This window comes from Episyrphus balteatus, chromosome 3 (assembly GCF_945859705.1).
Source record: "Episyrphus balteatus chromosome 3, idEpiBalt1.1, whole genome shotgun sequence".
In the NCBI taxonomy this organism is placed as follows: Eukaryota; Metazoa; Arthropoda; class Insecta; order Diptera; family Syrphidae; genus Episyrphus; species Episyrphus balteatus.
This window is the reverse complement of record NC_079136.1, coordinates 58,629,316-58,649,327: the sequence shown is the minus strand read 5'-3', so window position 1 is coordinate 58,649,327 and position 20,012 is coordinate 58,629,316. Positions and strand designations below refer to the sequence as shown.

Below are 20,012 nucleotides of genomic sequence, written 5' to 3'. Positions count from 1 at the left end.
TTAATGACATGGCTCTGACAAAAAATCAAACAGTTTTTTTTAGCACTTTTCAAAACGCTTATTTCGTTTGGGGAACAAATTTTCTTCCTTTTCTACGCAGTTCTTACTTCGGAACATTTTATTTGGTTAGACATTTTTTATTCGTTTATTTAGAAAATCAAAGCTGCTTGTGTCTTCCCTTAATCAATAAATCTCAAATAAGATGAAGTCTTTATAATATGCTTGATGGTTTTGTTCTTTTACAATGTCTTATAGCTATTATATATTTCTGTATTGAACTGGATGTGAATTATATGCTCATAGAAAGTCTAATATTCCTACCTTTTTTCACTAGACGAGTAATGGTTTATTTAGTAAGGAAATCTGTTAATTTTAGCATTTTATAAATTTGTGTGTTTAAAATCAAAACACACTGATTTAGAAAAAGTTTTGTTTTTTTTTTTGTTTGTGTAGGACATCTTGTTAAATTTAAATTGTTAAATAGTTAAATTCTACCATATAGTTAAATTTATATTACTCTCCATATCGGATCTAATTCCCATACGTCTGCCATTGTAAAACATTTTATGTGCATGTTACTCCCCATCTTCATACCTATAGATCTACAAACAACCTATAGATAGATACACATAAACTACTTCTACCCCCCATGCAAGACAAGGATTGATATTCTATCGGTTGGTTGCCTTAAACTGGTCTCCTACATCGCCCCATATCGTATTGTTCTCCCCATTCCCATCAATGTATGAGGTATACCTAGACCCTTACCTATATATTTTATAGAAGCTCAGTAATACTAACTGCCATAGGTCACATGTTTCGCAAATCAAGTGACACAACTCCTGGTGTGTTATATATAATATATATTTGTAGAAATATGCACTGACCATCCAGCATGGCGCAAACAAACACACATGTGTGTCAGACTATTATTTTAGGGTTTTCGAGAGAGAGGGGGATGAATGAAATTAACCCCACACACACGGCGCGCAGCATAAATTGCCTCAACGGGATTTTCATTAAATTGCTATTGATTGATTATACAGATATTTTATGTGAAATCCCTGCAGATATACGAGATATAATGACAAATCATATTGTGTCACACATGTGTGTGTGTGTGTACTTACTCCCTCTCTCTGTGGTTATCTCTCTGGAGGCTAAATGAATGGCAAACACCCGAATATCAAAGGTCGTCATGTCTAATGCCAGTTAATTGACCATAGTTGCAGAACAATTGGTATATACACAGTTATTGCCCCCTTTTTCTATATCACCAACAAAAGGGAAGAAATTCCCAAGAAGAAAAATTTACAATACCAAAAATAAAAAAAAAAAAAAAACAAATAATAAACCATTCCACTGAATTAAGTGAAAAGTGCAGTGCGGGTCCACCGTTCCCATATAGTTGATATATCCAATACGTATACCTACAACACTTTTCTATGGGATATAGTACCTATATATTCACTTGTTTCGTGTCGGCCTTTCGTTTTTGTTGTTGTTTTTTTGTTTAAAAGAGTTAGTACAAGTGCACAACCCTTGTTCAAGGATTGCCCATGCTTCTTTTTCCATTCTATACCCCTTTTTCGCTTGTTGTATGTCTGAAGGTTGTTGTTTTGTTTGCAGGCAGTATGTTGCAATTCACTTTGCAACACTCTGAAATTCAACTTCATTCAGGAGCGGAATGTCATAACGTTACTGAAAATTTTTCCATTAGCATAACTTCGAACGATATTGTTGAGGAAAACGAAATTTTTTAAAACTGTTACGCAATATAGGGTATAATTTTCCTTCAACATTCATTCGCTTCTGTTATGTAATTTGAGTTATTATACTTTGCGTTACGTTTGAAAACCAAGTTAAATGAATTATGTATATTTTATATTCCTACGATTCGTTACTTAAAACTTTCAAAATACAAAAACACATATTATTTGAAGAAATTTGGAAATTTTTCGTAACGTAACGCAACGTAATGTATGACAATATAACGTAGGTAATGCAACGTAACGTATTGAAAAAAATCTAATTAAAAATTACCAAATAGAAACTATCTTAAACTACTTGACGTAACGTAACGTGATATTTTTGCCTTTCATTTCAAGTTAAAGTTTAGTATTTTGAGTTTGAAAAAAGAACACTCTTTTGACTTTTACGATTGTAAGACCTTCTAGCCTCAATTAAAAATATAGAACCGACTCCTTCCCTGGTCTTCACCCATTTCTTAGTGAGCAGCACACAAAATAGCCCTTCGCCCACACTTCTTACTATACACAGCCAATTGGTATGAGTTTGTAAGGGTGGCAAAAGTGAGGTTACATAAATACACCTGTCGTGTTTGGTTTCTTCTGTCTCTTCGCCCGCACAATTTACCACGTTAGAGAGCGCCAGTGAGACAGCACACAGAGTATCAAAGTATACAAAGTAAAGGTGGATCCAAAGAGCGGGTATAGCAGGGGGCAATGAATTTGAAGTTGGAAGTTGCAAGAGAGTGGAATGCAATGCAATGCGCCAGCAAATAAAGAGTGAGGAATTGGAGTCGAGTGTCGAGAACTTAGGACATCCGCACAATCACAAAACCAACCACTTATACAACACCCTCGTCTCGTCTCCCCCCACGCCAATCTTCCCCACTCTGTTCACCCTCTTTCCCTTTTGTTAATATATTCGAGTATAGAGATGCAAGTTTGACCCATGTTTGATATGGGCGGCAGGCTGGCGTTCGGCCTCGTCTACGTTTCTGTTTGTATATGTACCTATATTTTATTTGTCTATATTATGTGAATGTGTGTGTGTAATTTGTGTTATCAACTATACTCTATGACTATAAATAATGCATTGACAAATGAATATATTGCTTGTTAATTGATCAATGTGCAACTGTATAACATTAGCTAATACCAAATTTAATTACATTATTCCAATATACTATACACTATACAACAGCCACCCACGTGCGTGTGTTATACATATACAAACATATATAATGTTTGGATATATATTTAACAGTCAGAGATATATTAAACAGTTATATGCAATTTGATTTTGTAGCAAAAGCTTTATAGGTATAGAGGCATAGATTTGTATACGAACGTTATTGAACTTTGGCCGACAACAAAACTCGATATGAGGCTAAACAGGAAGCTATACACAGAGAATGAGTAAAAGGCGTGAAAGCACATCAGTATACCAAAATGGATAGTGAGAGGGTCTTTAATAAATAGCAATTGATGGTTATGCAATCAATGAACTAATTATAAATAATGCAGTATAATTAATCACCTCGTGCGTACGATCCAGCGCTAGTGTTAAGAGGTTAGCAACTTAAAGGGTTTTTAATTTTTGATATAGGTGACAAGGAAATATACCTAAGTGATTTTAATTAAGAGTTAATATACCTTATGACGCCTATTCAAAAGGTTTAGCTTTGATTCATACAATTATTAAAATAAATTAACTTTTTTATTAAAATGTAGGGTAAATTAATGGTAGATTTCCATAGAGGTTATCAAAGTCGATACATTAACAATGCCGATACATTAACAGTGCCCAAGTCACAAAAAAATTGAGCGTTCAAAATTTCCTTCGTAAAAAAAATTGTGTTTTACATATTTGAGTTTCCACAGTTACGGGTGTGACACTTTTACTCATAAATCTACAAACTTATTCAGTCATACTTCAATAAAACTCAACTTAGTGAGTAAAATCCATGGTGTTTTTATAATAACTTGTATAACTAACTTATTGAATACAAACTCATTGTGACAAGTGTGACATTATGTGTACCTATATATATTTTTTTTAATATACCTATCAGAATCTTTATGTTCACAATTTCTTTTTACCTAGTGAGACTCAAAACGCCGAAGAGTATTTAAAATATACTTTTCATCTTTGTTACGGGTGTGACAAAAACATGTTGCGGGCGTGACATTTTATATTTTTTTTTTTTAATTTCCTCTGTTTTTTTTTTCTATTCAACACTTTTCTAACATTAATTTTTCCTCCAACTGAATGTCAAGCCTTATGTTACATTTTAACATGAGTTAAAACAAATTTCTTTTCAACAAAATTTGAATATAGAAGAATGGGAGAAGACATTAAACTTCTCACAGGAGACGAAGCCGCGCCATAACTTCAAATTAATTCGCCCATCCCCAACACCTTGTACCTACCTACTTCAAAAATTTATATAAATATATCAACATAATTCAAATAATAAATTTTATATTTTCCTGTCCAAAAAAAACACATACACACACAACAAAAATATGAAAGATAGATGGTATGTATATGAGAGTGTAGGAATATACATCACATCTTTTGCACAAAACTTTGAAGCATTACTTTTGAACACCATAAAAATTCAAAAACGAAAAAAAAAAGGAAAAAAATCCCAAACACTTTCGCGCAAACAACAACTCACAAAACACAACCATCAACCTGCGTTAATATTTTATGCAAATTAGATACAAAACATCATTGTTATATCTACGGTCGCTTCTTGTTTTAGATATATATTTTTTGAGATTTTTAGGTAGAATGTTGTTGTTTTTGTTTTGTATAGATATTAGCAACTAATGTGTGCTCACTCTTGAAGGTTTTTTGTTGTATGTTTAGAAACATCATAAGTATAAATAAGGGCGGTATATATCTACATTTTATAGGTTGGTGTGCGTGAGTTAAAACTTGGCAGAAAAGATTAATATTTTGTTATAAATTAAAAAGTTATTAGATTACACTTTTGCTACAGCAAGAGCGCACCTGTGCACAATGTTGTTTCTCATAAATTTAATAGGTTTTTTGGTGTGCGTGATGTGCTTGTTAGTCTTTTAAAGTTTTACATTGTTTTTTCGTATACCTACCTATATCATAAAGAAGGTTGGAACGAAAAACAACAAAAATTTAACATAAGGAATATATATTAAAAGTTATTAAGATTAATTAATCATTAAACTTCAATTTGACGAGACTTTTTAGAATCTGTCTTAACGATTTTATACATCATTAGGCTCACAACTACCTAGGCTTTCTTTGGCTAAAAAATTTCTTCAGACTTTTGTATTTCCCTTATTTATTTAATGTTTTGAATTTAGTTACGAAAAAGTGATTATATCACAGTGATTTGATCATGGCGATTTTTTAATTTTTCGCTCTCCAATGGAGATTAATTTTAGCATACAGTTATTTAATATAATTTATACTATATAATTAAATTTTTTGATTAAATTTATATTATATAATATTTTTTTATTTTATTTTTCAGGTAAGAGATACTCAGAATCTCTTGCGGGCTCATTACTTCCAGACTGGTTAGGTAAGTACAAAATAATTATTTTTGATTTTTTTAATTTAATTTATTTTAATTTTTTTGACAAAAATTTGTTTTTAAATCTTTTTTTGCCAGTCATATTTATAATTGGAAAACACAAATTAATTAATACAATTTTGTTTGCAATTTTTTATTAAAAATTTTGTTTAAAAACCAAAACACATACAAAAATTGGCCTTTAGTTTAATTTTTTTCGAACAAAATTTTTTTCTCACACACAAAATTTCTTTTGTAAAAGCTTCTTTTGACATCATTTTTTATATTTTTAAGGGATTTTCTATGACGATTAGATACAAAGCTGGTATTCCATTCCTTCATGAACTTGTAGAACACCATTTTTCTTTAAAAAAAAATAAATCAACTTGTTCAGAGTCCAAAACTTGTCAGTTTTTAAAAATGTATATATATGATATATATTGTTTAAATTATAGATAAACCAATAAAATGTTCAAATAAACTCAAAAAAAATTGATTTTGCTCATAAAAAAGTAACAAGAAGTAAGTCATTTAGAACTGCAGAAATATGGTAATTTACTTCATCTCAAATGTTCAAACCTTCACAACAGAAAAACTGCTTGATGAATAAGCCTGAAACTTTGCATATTAATTCCAGGTATATTAAGCTTCAATAATTAAGCCTCAGTTTAATCTTTTCACCGAAAGAAATTAAATAGCGGTACATTTTCTAAAAAACCGTAAAAATGCCTATTTTGATAGCTTTCCTAAATTAATCTCAAAAATAAGAAAACATTTTTTTTTACAAAGAAACTTATTTTCTTTGTAGAGAATTGAATGAAGTTTTTAAATGTGTCCTTAAATTTTCTGTTTAGTGATCCGTTGTTGAGATATTGACAGTCAAAGTCAAAAGTATGGTTTTTGGTTTGATGACTGATATTGCAGTGTAAAAAAAATCGTAGAAGTTTGAAACAAAAGGAATTCTAAAGCCAAATAAAAAGCCTTTCTAAAAATAATAATCATTTTATCAGAAAAAATTTTCCCACTTCCTTACGAGAGAAGTAAAAACATAAAAAAAATAGAAAATTTTGGTTTTTGAGCATTTGCAACAATTTTGCTATTTTACCGTTAGAAATAAAATAATTTAATATTTAATCCTAAAACTAGAAGAATAGAGCTTTCACATCCTTTTTATTTTATCACGATGCGGGCATTATTTACTGAGATACAGCCTATCGAAAATCACTAAAAAAATCACGATTTTTTTTGTTCCCTAAATTTTTTGGGCTAGTGTAAATATATGAGCCCTAGGAGATTAACATAGAAAAATGGATTCAATATAGTATTCGTAATATTCAATATATTCATCCTCAGTTTCAATATCTTGTCATTTTTTATACCATTTAACTGGTATAAAAAAAATATGTTATTTTACACTTCAATACAAGGCATTTAGTAATTTTGTTGTGAATCGAAGACAAAATTCAAATTTTTCTACCACTGATTGGTATATAAAATCAAGATATTAGACGTTTCAAAATATAAGAACCCAATAATGTTTAATTGTATTAAATCGTCTCAAGATATCCCTAAAAATATAAATTCCTTATGATTTTCCCACACAAATTTTATTATTATATCTCTTTATTTTTTTTTGTATCATACAAAAAAAGTCATAATCTTAGTCGATCTATTGCACACAACTTTAAAAAGAGAGAGAGAAAAAGAAAAAATGGGTAAAATTAATAAAAAAAATAATTATACAAAAAAATAATAATCCTCTCTGAAATAAGGTAACTATCTTTATCAATTTTAAATCTATAAATGTTATATAAATGTGCAATATTTTTTAATTATTTTCCGTTTTGCTTTTGTGATGCAATTTAAAATCGGCAGCTTTTTATAGTTGTTTTTTTTTTTATATTTATTTTTCAAAATCACAAAATTTATTTAAATTGATATCCTTTTAATTTCGAATGCATTTTAAATTAATTCCTTGCATACAATCCCTTTTTAAAAATTTAAGAGTCCTTTTATCAAAAACTTAAGTCTTAATATTACCAATTTTTATTCAAATGCTATGCAATATCTAAGAATCTGTGTTTTGTGTAATTGTGATGTCCCAGTTTTCTATTTTTTTTAAATTATTTCTTAATTTTTTTTTTAAGTGAAAATATAATAAACAATAATGTTTTTAAATCATGTAACAGGTATTTCAATTTTAAGTGCTACCACAAAAAATTTTATGACAACTGTTCGAAATTTCAAAACGCAATTAGTTGAAGAGCTCTCATCAACAAACATTAACAAACTGCAACACCTCGTTTGAGAGCCATCAAACACAAAAACTTCAACTACCTAGCTATATCCTTTTGACAATAGCTGTTTTGTTATACCACAACTACTATTATCTGCATGCGAATCCTTTTAATTAACATAATTTAAACATTTGACTTTTAGGAGTAAACATCAGAAAATACCCAGTTGTAGGTACAAACAACCCTTTTTTGTAATGTCACTTGGGTTTAAATGGTTTTGTTTATTATTGTAACGTGTATAATTGCAGTAAAGTTGAGCATTGCAGTAGGGTTAAATTTGTTGATTTGGTTTTTAGTGCAATTATATAACAATTTCGAAAAAAAAATTAACTGATGTCTTAAGCTTTTGGTTCGCAAGAATAATTACATTTGATTGTATTAATGTTGTCATCTCGGGGCATTGCGTTCGTAGGTAACTAGATTAAAAAATCAATTTTGTGTATATTTAGCGTTACAGATTTTTTTTGGAGGAAGAGAGAGGGGATATGTATGACACATGTTTTAAGGTGTTTTTTAATGCTTATCAAATTGACATCAAAACCATGTCAATTGGATTAACCAAAGAAAAGTTATTGCCCATTTTACACATACCTACCGAATTTATATTATTTTATTCTACTTTTGCGATAATAGCTCAAAAAATATTGCTTATAAAGAATGTTGTTGTAGAAACGCATTAAATATATTAATTTTATTAAATTTCATCCCAAAAAACACACATAACCTTACTCCCCTTATTTCATTAAAAAAAAATCCTACCAACATCTAATAATCAAATAAAAAAACACTATTCCCAACAAAAAAGTGATATCATTTTCTCTAACAAAGTCAAACAAAACTTTACTCATAACCCAAATTGGAATAAGAGCATTTTGTGTGTTATAATTTAATTCCATATATGCGAAATCTAATAAATAGAATAGATACCCACCATAAACTTTTACACAAATAACATATAAATATATAAATCTTCTATATGGCACAAAATGTTTACATTGACATTTTATTAAACCACATCACCAAAACTGTAATACACAAAAACGAATGCCGAAACCAAAGCTATAACCAACAAAACAAAAATAACAACAAGAAACGAAAAACCTTTAGAGTTCCATAAATAGTCATTTTGAAATAGGTTTTTACTGATTCAACAGAAATGCTAAAATTTTCATCGAAATTCATACATTAATGCTAGAGAGAGTGATAGGGGAGGAGGGGGTTAGATGGGGGTTGTGCTGTGTTGTGTTGGTACACTATACTCATTTGTGTCAATATGAATTTATTATGAATGTGTTTTGTCATTTTCGGATCGCTATACATTAAATATATATATTTTTTTGGAAAAGTTTAATTTTCTAATGGAATAATGTATTGTTGAGGAGTCTTTTCGGAATATATATGACAACACGACATATACGAGTCTAATTTATCCTTAAAAAAATGTATTATTTCACCTTGGGTTTTGAAAGTTGATGAAAATTTAGGGTGAATATATGCGTTTATGAAGACATATTTAAGAGATTTTATTCAGATTGGATAGAATTTTATCATCATGTGATATAAATAAATCAGTGTTTTTAAGTAATTTCTCAAGTAGCACACTTGTGTATAAATTGGTGTAAATTCATTAATTTTGGTGTAAAATTGAGAAAATTGAAAAAATATGGTGTATTTCTCAAAATTAGTGGTATAAAAATTATACCACTGTCTTTTCTGTACAAAATTTCAACATTGTTTTAAGATTCCGTGCAAAAAATACACCGATATTCAGTTGTTTTTATAATATACCATTAATGGTGCATAAAATTATTTGATTCTGAAATCAACCAAAACGGTTTATTTTGTACACTCTGTTTGGTGTAGGAAGCACACCCTGTGGACATAAAATTCACCAAAATGCATATGTGGGAGACGCCATATTTTTCAATGGACGCCATTTAAAAATAGAAGACAGCGATTAATTATTTTATTAAAATAGTATATTTATCGACCTAATAGTCCCGCATTCTTAGTTTTTTCGATTCATTATAAAAAAACTTTTCTTAAAAAAATGTAAAACAACACAAAAATTATAATTTTTGAAAAATGGATTCTTAAAATCGAAAAAAAAATCATTAATTCACTGACATTTTTGAGGCGCTCGATTTTTAGAGGGGGTAGCATCTAAAATTAGTAGATAGAATGTGTTTCGTTTTAAAATTTGGCAAACAAAATCATATTTAACAATTGGTTTCTTATGGCAATATTATGAAAGTGAATAAAAATTCATTTTCATTTATTTCATAAGAAATGGTGTGAATTAGAATTCATCAAACTGTTTGAGATAAAAAATAAACTTTGGTTCAAATTTTAAATCAGAATAATTTAAATGGTGTATTTTATCCATAGATTTATTGTGTATTTTTCAATTTCAAAGGGATAATTTTCACCAAAAACAGATCATTTAATATACCACTAGTGCCATTTATACACCAAAATCGGTATATTTTTTTAACCACCGGAGTTTATTTTATACGAGAAAATGGTGTATTTTTTATATTCAAAATGCATATCACGAAAGTGCAAAAAATACACCAAATATTTTGGTGTATCTTAGACTTTTGTGCTACTTGAGTTAGTTAAGGTAATTTGGGTTTTTATAGCTTCAGGGGTTTTTTTATGGCCTACTCTGTAAAGGGAAACACTTTTCAAGCTCATCAAACATTTTGAAGGGTCTAAAAAAATCCATTAATGAAAATGGTATACAAAACTCAGAATAATTCAAGAATTAAAAAAAAAAATGAATTTATGCGATGTTTGAACAAGTATATCTTTTGAACTAGCTTTAATTTGCCATCTCAATTTGCACTCGAAGCTTATAAAATCTTTTCCTTTGTCACATCCTCGGGGGCACTTGTAAGACCTACCTCCAAACCTAACTTACAAAGATATGTATGTCTATACTATATTTTCCTGCTGCAACCCATATAGGCTATAAGCAAAACTTAATGAGTGTTTAATTACTTCCTAAACGTTTTCGTGAGTCTATATATAGTTCATATACCTACATTTTACATATAGATATGCCATATAGCATGCATCCTCGTATCTTTCTAACAAAATGAATTGCAAGTAGGTACGTAGGTAGTAATACGCCGCCATACCAATCCTCTTTTCTCTTTATACTTTGGTACCACTTCTATAACAAAATTTCACCTCCAGTTAGGTAGGTACATATACAGAAAAGACCTCCTCTTGTGATTCAACATTACCTATACCTACAACTTACATACATAGCTACATATACAAAATTGTTATCAGTGCTCAAACAGGAAGCAAATATAAGGTGTAGAGTCCTTTTTCACACGCACATACACTCTACTCATACACCCCCCCACGAACTTTCTCGTTTTACACCTTTTATATCGTTTTGTTTTTGACTTTAATTGCTTTGTACTTATACCTTTAGTCCTTTACGCTATATGAGTACACTCGTTCTTATACTAGAGAGAAAGCTGATGAAAATTAGTTAATTGGACTAAATGGATAGGTTAGATGAGTTTGATGTTCGAACTTCTGTTAATGAGAAGTTTCTTATAGGCAGACAAAATTTTGATTTTTCATCAAACGAACAATAAAATTCAATTTAAACTAAAAAAAATAATAGAAATTATATTAATTTAACAAAATTATCATAAAATAAAAAATTTCTTAATTTTCATAATTAGCTTAGGTCCATTTTCTTCACTCGGAGTTGAACAAAACTTGAGAATTTTTATATTAAAAATTCTGAAGTTATGTTCAACTCCGAGTGAAGAAAATGGACCTTAGTCTTTTTATTTAAACTTTTCTCGGAGAGGCATCTTAATTTAATTTATTTTTTCCGCCATTTTGAATTTTGATTTCGTAATAAAAAAAAGGATATGTCGGAACAATACGCCATACTTTTCGTAAAACAAAACTTTGCCAATCAGAAAAAACAGCTTCCAGGCGCATGCGTATTTTCCATTTTGTTTTTTATCTAAAAAATGTCCTTTGATTTATTTCGATTAAACTCAAATAGAAAGTTGTTATTTTGTTCACCATCCCTCAACGCTCAAATAAGACAGTTTGATTTAGATCCAAACACAAATCAAGCCCAAGAAATCGAGCATTCAACAAAGCATTTCCTCTGAAATCTTATGGAAATTAACAATTTCTTTGTTTTCTTTTTCAATTTCTTAAGAAATTTACAGAAAGTTCTTAGGCCTCTGTTAAAATCGCTTTGAAATTTCAAGATTCTATCAGCAATTTCGCCTAAAAATCTCAAGCCATTCGCTAACGATATAAGCTTGGACAGTTCATAGTATTAAAACACGAGACTAACAATTTTCAAGGAGACATTGAGAGAGTACAAAAATAGACTCAGTCTTTAGCTCTGCCAATGCAGTAGCTTCTTAAAACTAATCTTGATCCTATTGAAAGGACCTAAACAAATCGTTTAGAGAGGAACTATAGATTATAAGTGGAAACATAAATATTCTTCAACATTAAAAAAATCTTTAGTCAAGTCATGAATTTTTCCGCTAGAGGGCGCATTATTCACTTTAACATGACGTTACATAAACTATAACCAGCCAACTAAAAATTGGCTTCCAAAAATACTTCATTTGTCAGATTATATCTAGTAGTTGAGAAGATATGAGGAAACAGATGAACACTTTGCTTCGCCACTATCGTGGATATTAGATTGTACCTACCAGTTTTCGAAGCATTTCTTTTACACTATTTAAAGAACATTCAAATATGCATTTTGAAGGTCTTGAATTATTCTATTGGCATTGGTAAGCTGTGAGTTGTGAAGTCAGGTCTCAAAAATTATAATAAATCTCAGGAAATGCACATAAACTATCTCCATTATGATCATAAAATTCACGAAAAAAAAGTCGAAACCTTTAGCTTGAAAATATAAAAAAAAAAAATCTTGAACTTGAACGAAAGAGATAACACACAAAATTCTTCAATTGAAATAAATAAATGAAATCATCTTCCCAATATTATGATTATTTGCTGTAAATGTGAATTTAATATCTTTTCAAATTAAATTAATTGCTTCCAAACCAAACAAAAAAAGATTACCCTCTCTTTTTTTTTTCTTAAAAGAAAACTATGCCTAAACCATACTTTCTAAAAAAGCTTTTTGAAGTTCAAAAGGCGCCGAAAAATCGATATATCTTTCAATTAGTTTTGAAGTCTTCCAAATGTACCTACTGCTAATATCATCACCGGGTGGAAAAATTTACACACAAAAAAAAACTTGAGTATTTTTAGTTTAGACTATTTTTTTTTTTTTTTTTTTGAAACATTTGTTTGATTCTATTTTAATTTCTCAAAGTACCCTCAAAATGTTACAAAAAAAAAAAAAAAAACTAACACACTATATCGCGCATTAAAATCACATTAAACAAAGATTGCACCTAATCAAAATAAATATTTAGATGATGGGGGCGCCTATGCTTACTATACAACAACTGCCGACGGCCATGCCACTTATAATTAAATTACATCATTTTTGCTCCCTTTTTTTCATTTTTTTTTTTTGTTCTTTTTTTCATATCGAAATTATGTTTAATGATTTTATTATTGGAATTTGGTTTGATTAATTTACTGCCATATTCTTCCGCATTATTATGCCATTGCCGCAGCTAATACAAACAGTATTAGAGGCGCATAATTAATATCCTCAACCAAAAAGCCGACGTTGAATTCATCGTCGTCGTCGACGCGCCCAAAAATAAACATTGGAAATGTTGTTCGTTTTGTTTTTTTTTTTTTTTTTTTTTTTTGGTTTTGTGCCGAAATTAAAATAAACATGATTCGCCTTTTGTTATTTTTGTTGTTGATATAGTTTTTTTTTTTGGGGAAAAATTATTCATTTGGGGATAAACTTTGCCGGTGTGTTGTTGTTTTTAGAACTTTTTTTTTCGTATTTTGTTGTTTTGAGGGAATTCTGGAACTATAAGGATGTGTGTATGTCCTTGTAACTACTTTTTGGGTTTAAAAAGTGTCATCGAAAGTGAAATGTGTTATTCTTTTTTCTCCCTAAAGGTCCTTCTGGGTTTGTTTGCTTATCATTTTTTTTTTTTGTAGGAAATTCAAAATTACTGGTATTGAGTTTTAAACACCTCCTGGATCAATTATAACTATCACACAATGTTAACAGTTGAAATTAGTTTTGATCGATAGACGTCAATTTCTAAAGTATCATTAAAATTAGCGACAAAATAATGGCAAATTTATCAAATAGTTCTTCTAACAAAACATTATCGAAAAAAATGTTTTTCTTTCATTAAATTCAAGTTAAAAAAGGCCTTAAAGTAGCATAAACTTACTGAATGACAAAATTGAAACTAATTAGCTACAATTTTTAAATTAATTAAATAAGCGGCTTATTTACCTATCTAAAATCCATTTTCAGAGCGAAAATTGGCGAAAATTTTACAAAATCTAGTAAAAGAATCAAAATAAAATTATGAATTCATTGAGAATCATTTCAGAACAATGAAATTATTTCGCGACAAATTAGCGGCAAATTTTGAAACAATGAGAGATTTAAAAAATTAAAGAACAACAAATTTTTGTCATGGTTTTGCTATTTGATTGATTATGATCGCTTAAAATTGTTTTGAAATTCGTAACAAAAAATACAGCCATATATCTTAAAAATAAGCGATAAATAAACGGCAATTTTCATATGATTAACAACTTAAAGATTAAGATTGTCTTTGGTTAATTTAAATCAAACCCCTTAAAAATTATATGAAATATCACTGCACTAAAATTGAAATCACCGAAAAATAAGCGATAAATTAACGATGAATTCAAAATACAGAATTTTCTAAATTACCTAGAAAAAGTAAGAATTTGCCTTCTTTTCTCAGTTGAGGTAAAATTTTCAAATACTTTTTATATTTTATAAAATTATTGAATGTCATAAAAATAAGCGACAAATTAATTATTTTAAAACAAACTCAAAATAAAATAATTTTATGAAACCATAAAAACATTTGCGACAAATTAACGGCAAATTAAGCATTGAAAAATTTAAAATGTCTCATAAATAAATGGGCAACTTTTTGTAGCGTTTTTCTCAAAAGAGTATATAACAAAATAATTAAATAATTTAATAAGACCGCAAATCGAAAAAAAAAAAATTGCGACACATCATCAAAATAATCGACAATTAGTGACAATTTTAAAAATTTTGAAGTATTCAACTTTTTAAAGGGTTCTTCTCAAAATTTAGCACTACACCAATTTATTTTATGAAATCATTGCACAAAAAAATTCGAAATAAAAAAATATTAGCGACAAATTAACGGCAAATTATATATCTGTTTGCTTTTCTTTCAGCAAATCTGTATTTTGTCAGTTATGGCTAGTGTAAAAGAGATACAATCTTTTCCATTTCCAATTTTCCAATTGATAAACGATTCAATACTAAAACATTCAACATTGATGCCCATAAAGTAATTGTTCGAGATATTTTATAATCCAAAACCAAGCACCCAGTAAAAAAAATTATTCAGTCGTAAGATTCAATTAAATTGAACATCACCACAAAATCATATTTTTTTTGTTTTGTTTTGTTTTCGTTCGTTTTGTCGTCCTTTAGGTATATCCGCATTCAGAAAGTCGACCCTTTTATTGATTTTCACAGAACATAAAACTTGTGTGAGTGGTGTGTCCTTTTTTGCTCTCAAGGAAGCTGTGATGCTATGTGGCCCACTGATCTAGACTAGATTTTTTTTTTCATCATCCCCCAAAAAACTGTCTCTTCTCTCTTGGTAAAGCTTTGCGTGCTTACAAAAAGGACAACGAACCATAGAGGAAAACCCAAAAATCAAGTGTTTCCTGCCGTTTTTGCTAATATATAAGCGATTTTCTTCTTTTTCATCTCCGATAGGTATACCTATAATAAAAAAAAAATAAATGGGGTTGAATGAAAAATTCGATTCGTTGGCATATTAATCTCAATGCTGTGTGACACACTTTTACGCACATATAAACTTAAATATAAAGGATATCCTTGTAAAAAGCACATTTTTTGATACTGGTAAGAATGCGGAGAAAGCTAAGCTACCTGGAGCGTAGGAAAAATTTTTTTTTTTTTTTTGTTGTTTTGTTAAAATGACAGGTATATAATTTATTGACACATAATACATACATCCTTGCAAGGATAAAAACCATCCGTTATAGCCACTGGCAAACGTTATACATTATATGCGTTGAAAAACAAAAATAAAAAAAAAAGGATAACCTAATAACTCACGTTATCCTTGTGTTTTATTTTATTTTTCGCACATAATATCCTAGAAATGCTTTTTGAGAATCTTTTTGAGAGAGTATATCCATATCCGTATCCGTACCTTTAGCCTATTTTTTGTATCTATGTATAATTTTCTTGTTGTTGTTTGTTATACCTTATATTGGTGTGTAACGAATCCTGTTTATAAGTATTTGTATATGAAAGGACATTTATCACTTGCGTGGGTGGATGTTTTATGTATTTTGGGTGAATATACCTTATATAATACCCAAAAACGGATGAAATAAAATACAAAAAAAAAAAAATGAAGAAAAAGGAAGTGAAGACAAAATAAAAAAAAAAGAAAAACAGGACAAAGAAAGCAAAATAAAAAATAAAAGAGGAAATGAATCGAAGAAAGTGGAATAAAATGTTTTTTCGAAAAAATTTGTTTCCTTATACACAAATGTTTTCCTTCGTCCTCCTCCTCCTTCTCCTTTTGATGTTGCATATTGACATTCTTAACAAACGCACTGTAAAGTGCAAATTAATGGCCTAGATGTATTATTCCGTGGGCTTGTTGTTTCCGTCATCCTTTATGATACACCATTCTTACCAACAATTTCAGCCTACTTTCACAGGATATAGAGAATTGGAGGTGCAAAAATAAGAGAGTCTATGTACCATGTACCTGCTGTACCGTGTAGCAAGCTAGATGGTTTAGTGTTTTGGTGGCATACCTGAACGCGTGTCGATAATAAATCACCCAATACGACACCAAATTTAAAAAGCAAACCAAAAGGGAAAAAAGAAGAAAGTAGGTAACAAACGCACAAATTAAAATAGAAAGTTACAGGAAGGTAGATATATCGTTTCTGTTAGAGGGGATGAAACAATAAGAAAAAAGGATCAAACAAAAATACCTTTTGAAATTTTTAGCTCAAAACTTTTAAACACACATACCTACTTACTTTCAAATCCAAAGTTTTCTCTTTCCTTTTACTTTTTTTTTGAGACATTAGCACACACACGCACATTATTCACTCTTAGAGTGCGTTATATGTGTTCGGATTTTCGGTTGTTGCGGTGTTTGCCTTTGCCTTTTAATCTAATTTTTGCCAATAAAATCTCATAAAATCGGGTGTGGCTATACCCATATAGTCGGCTATTGCTTTTAGATTGAATTAAAAGGAGAAAAACATTTCGGTATAGGTATAGTTTTATATGTGTGATGTTTAGAGGTTTGAATCTTTTTTGAAAATGGATACTTTATAGCTAAGTGTAAAATTTGAGTTGGTGAAGAAATGAGAATGTTTGATGGTGGTTATTTGGGGACTATTAACTGGAACTCGTTATAAAAAATTGAGTGAGTGATCTTTAGTCATTTTTTTTTCTAATGAAGATGATGGTGCCATCTTTTGAAGAATAGAGGAAGCTTGATTTTAAAACAGTGGATACAAAAAGTTTTGAATGATTTAGGTTTTTTTTTTCAAAAATTTAATACTTTTGCCTCTATAAAGCTTTATTGAAGCAAAAATGTAAGTTGAAAACAGGGATTTATGGACGCAAATTAGCAACAGGTAATTGGGGCGAAATCAATTAATTAATATCATTAATTTACTAGCTGATTATGTAAATGCTAATTTGTTGCCCAAACCAAAAATTTGTAGTTCTCATGGTTTTTGACTTATTCTATTTTGCCGCCAAAATAACAAAATCTGAAATGAATAAAAACAATGGGTTTGGCTGACCTCCAAATTTGTGGTTTTTCAAATGCTTTTCAATTCCATATAAACTTATTTTTTGTAACCCCTACAGTTTTTTTGTTATTAAATATTCCCCTAAAATAAGACTGAAGTTTGCGGACAAAAATAGGAATTTATTAATTTTTTGATGATCAAAATTGTAGCTTAGCATTCAGTTATTTTTTATTTTGATCACTCCAGTAGAAACATTTTTTAAAAAAAAACATTTTTTTCTTTTGTCAGTAGGTAATTGAAGCTTTTGAAAAAAGGATTTTTGATGCAATCTTCAATTTTGTAGCTCCAACACTTTTAAAAATACTCAATGTTATGTTTAAAAAAGTTAGCTTATCTAAAAGGCCTCAAAATAAAAAAAAAGCAAAATTCAATTTTTTTTTTTTTTTGCAAAAATTTGAAGTAACCTATAGCCTCTTAAATGAAACACGAAAACTTCAGTTTTGTAGCCCGATCAGTTTTCTTGTTATTCAATATTCCGCTAAAATAAGATTTAACCTTATACCTACGTAAGCGTCAAATTTTTCTCTTCTTTTGCTTTGCAAAACAAAATTTGTAGGTCCTCTCTCAGTCATTTTCTATTCCAATTCGGATTTCAAAAAGTGTACTTTTTTGTTCTATTCTGGACTGATACCTACCAAAGTTCCTTCGCTTAAATTCTCAAAGAATTTCACTTGTCAAAAAAATGTACAAAAAACACAAAATTATAATTTCAATGTCTGTAAAATTAAGTCCTTAAGTCCCATCACCATGAGCAAACTGTCCCAACCGCATCTAAATCCAAACACACGTATGTGAAAATGACATCGTCGAAAAATGTCCAAAAATAATAAAGACGTCATCGTCGTATATTTATCATGTTTGGAATATAAAATAGTTTTTGCAACACTCGTTCAGAGGTATCCACATAAAAACCAACAAAAAAAGGGATTTTTTTTACTTTCGTTTTATTTGCAATAAAAATAAAAATGGTAAAAAAAAATAAGATACAACGTGACACATGTTCACTATTTGTTTACTAAAACCTTTTTTAATATGATGTGTGAATTGACATCATCATCATAATCAACATAAACTTTATATGGATATAAATACTAACTTAAATATGTTGGAAGGTATGTATATAAAAAAAGACAGACAGTCAGTCATATTTTTTTTGTATAGGTAAAAAAAAAAAAACCCAAAACAAACACTGAATAAAAGTGGAGAAGAATTAAAAAGGGATTCGGTTGACATTTGATTGTTGGTTTTTCTTTGGGGACTTTAATTTTTTTTTAAGTTGAGAGACTTTGTGTCAAAACGATACAAACAAACAAAAGCAAAAAATTCAAATTTAAAATTCATGTCATGATGAATGTGGCTGCCATTTGGATATAGCGTGCTGATGGATAATGAAGTTTTTTTTTTGTGTAGGTACCTATTTTTTTTCAGTTTTTTCGATGTTTTTGACGATGAAGAATTTTCATTTTATTTAGATTAACATTTTTATAATGTGACAGTAATATTTTTTTGTATAGTGAGTACCTATATGTTACAATTTTAGAGCTTTAAAAGTTAGTTAAAGGGTTAATTTGTTTTTTCAAATAGACTTCAATCAATTGGAACAGAGTCTATAGATGGTTCTAAAGTAAACATTTTGTTTAAGTGGTGAAGAATCAAGCGTATAGTATAATTAGAGTGTTTTTACTCTTTATCAGTTTAATTTTTTCCTTTTGTTAAAGGTATGTACAATGAAAAAAAAACTATACCCACCTAAAAATAAGCGGAATAAGCCTTAAATTAAGCGGAAATCCGCTCAATTTTAGATGAAAATCTTCTAATTTTTATCATTATAGGTAGATAAGAAAATTTTCATCTTAAATTAAGTGGATTTCCGCTTAATTTAAGACGAAAGTTATCTTGGCAAAACCCATGCAGAAATCCGCTTATTTTTAAGTGGTCCTTTTTCTTTACGAATAGAACTGCTGCCTCCAAATTTTTTGAATTTCGGTCAATTTTTTATAGAAAGTCTTTGGCAATCTACGACTTAGTCAATGATGTTTCGGGGCAAAAGTTGTAGTCCGGAACTCAAACTAAACAGCTGGCCAGCGTGTGTTCATTCGTTTAATCATTTTAGAAAGATCAAACACGTTGTAAACTTTCAATATGGCCTTATTTGTGAATAGGAAAGAATATTGACATTCCTAATCATTTTTCTCGTCTACAAAATCAAATCACGGTGTTTTAAATACTTTTTTATGATAGATTTTTAGCACCTTTAATAAATTGGAGTTTATAGTATTACCTACAATCATGGTTTTAGGTATATACTGTTAGAAACGGTAAATACCTGCATAGATAAATTAAAATTCTCCCAGTTCCGTTTCATAATATAATAGTTG

At 29.3% G+C, this 20,012-nt stretch overlaps 1 protein-coding gene across 3 annotated transcripts in view; it reads left to right on the top strand.

Annotated features, from left to right (window-relative positions):
- LOC129913105 (homeotic protein ultrabithorax) overlaps positions 1 to 20,012 on the top strand; it is a 172,590-nt gene that overhangs the window by 57,919 nt on the left and 94,659 nt on the right. For 2 of the 3 annotated variants that reach the window (XM_055991600.1, XM_055991599.1), the window contains one exon: positions 5,270 to 5,320. The exons of the other annotated variant lie outside the window; for it this stretch is intronic. In XM_055991600.1, coding sequence (XP_055847575.1) covers positions 5,270 to 5,320 — 51 coding nt within the window. The remainder of the gene's footprint in view (positions 1 to 5,269; positions 5,321 to 20,012) is intronic. 3 annotated transcript variants of the gene reach the window in all.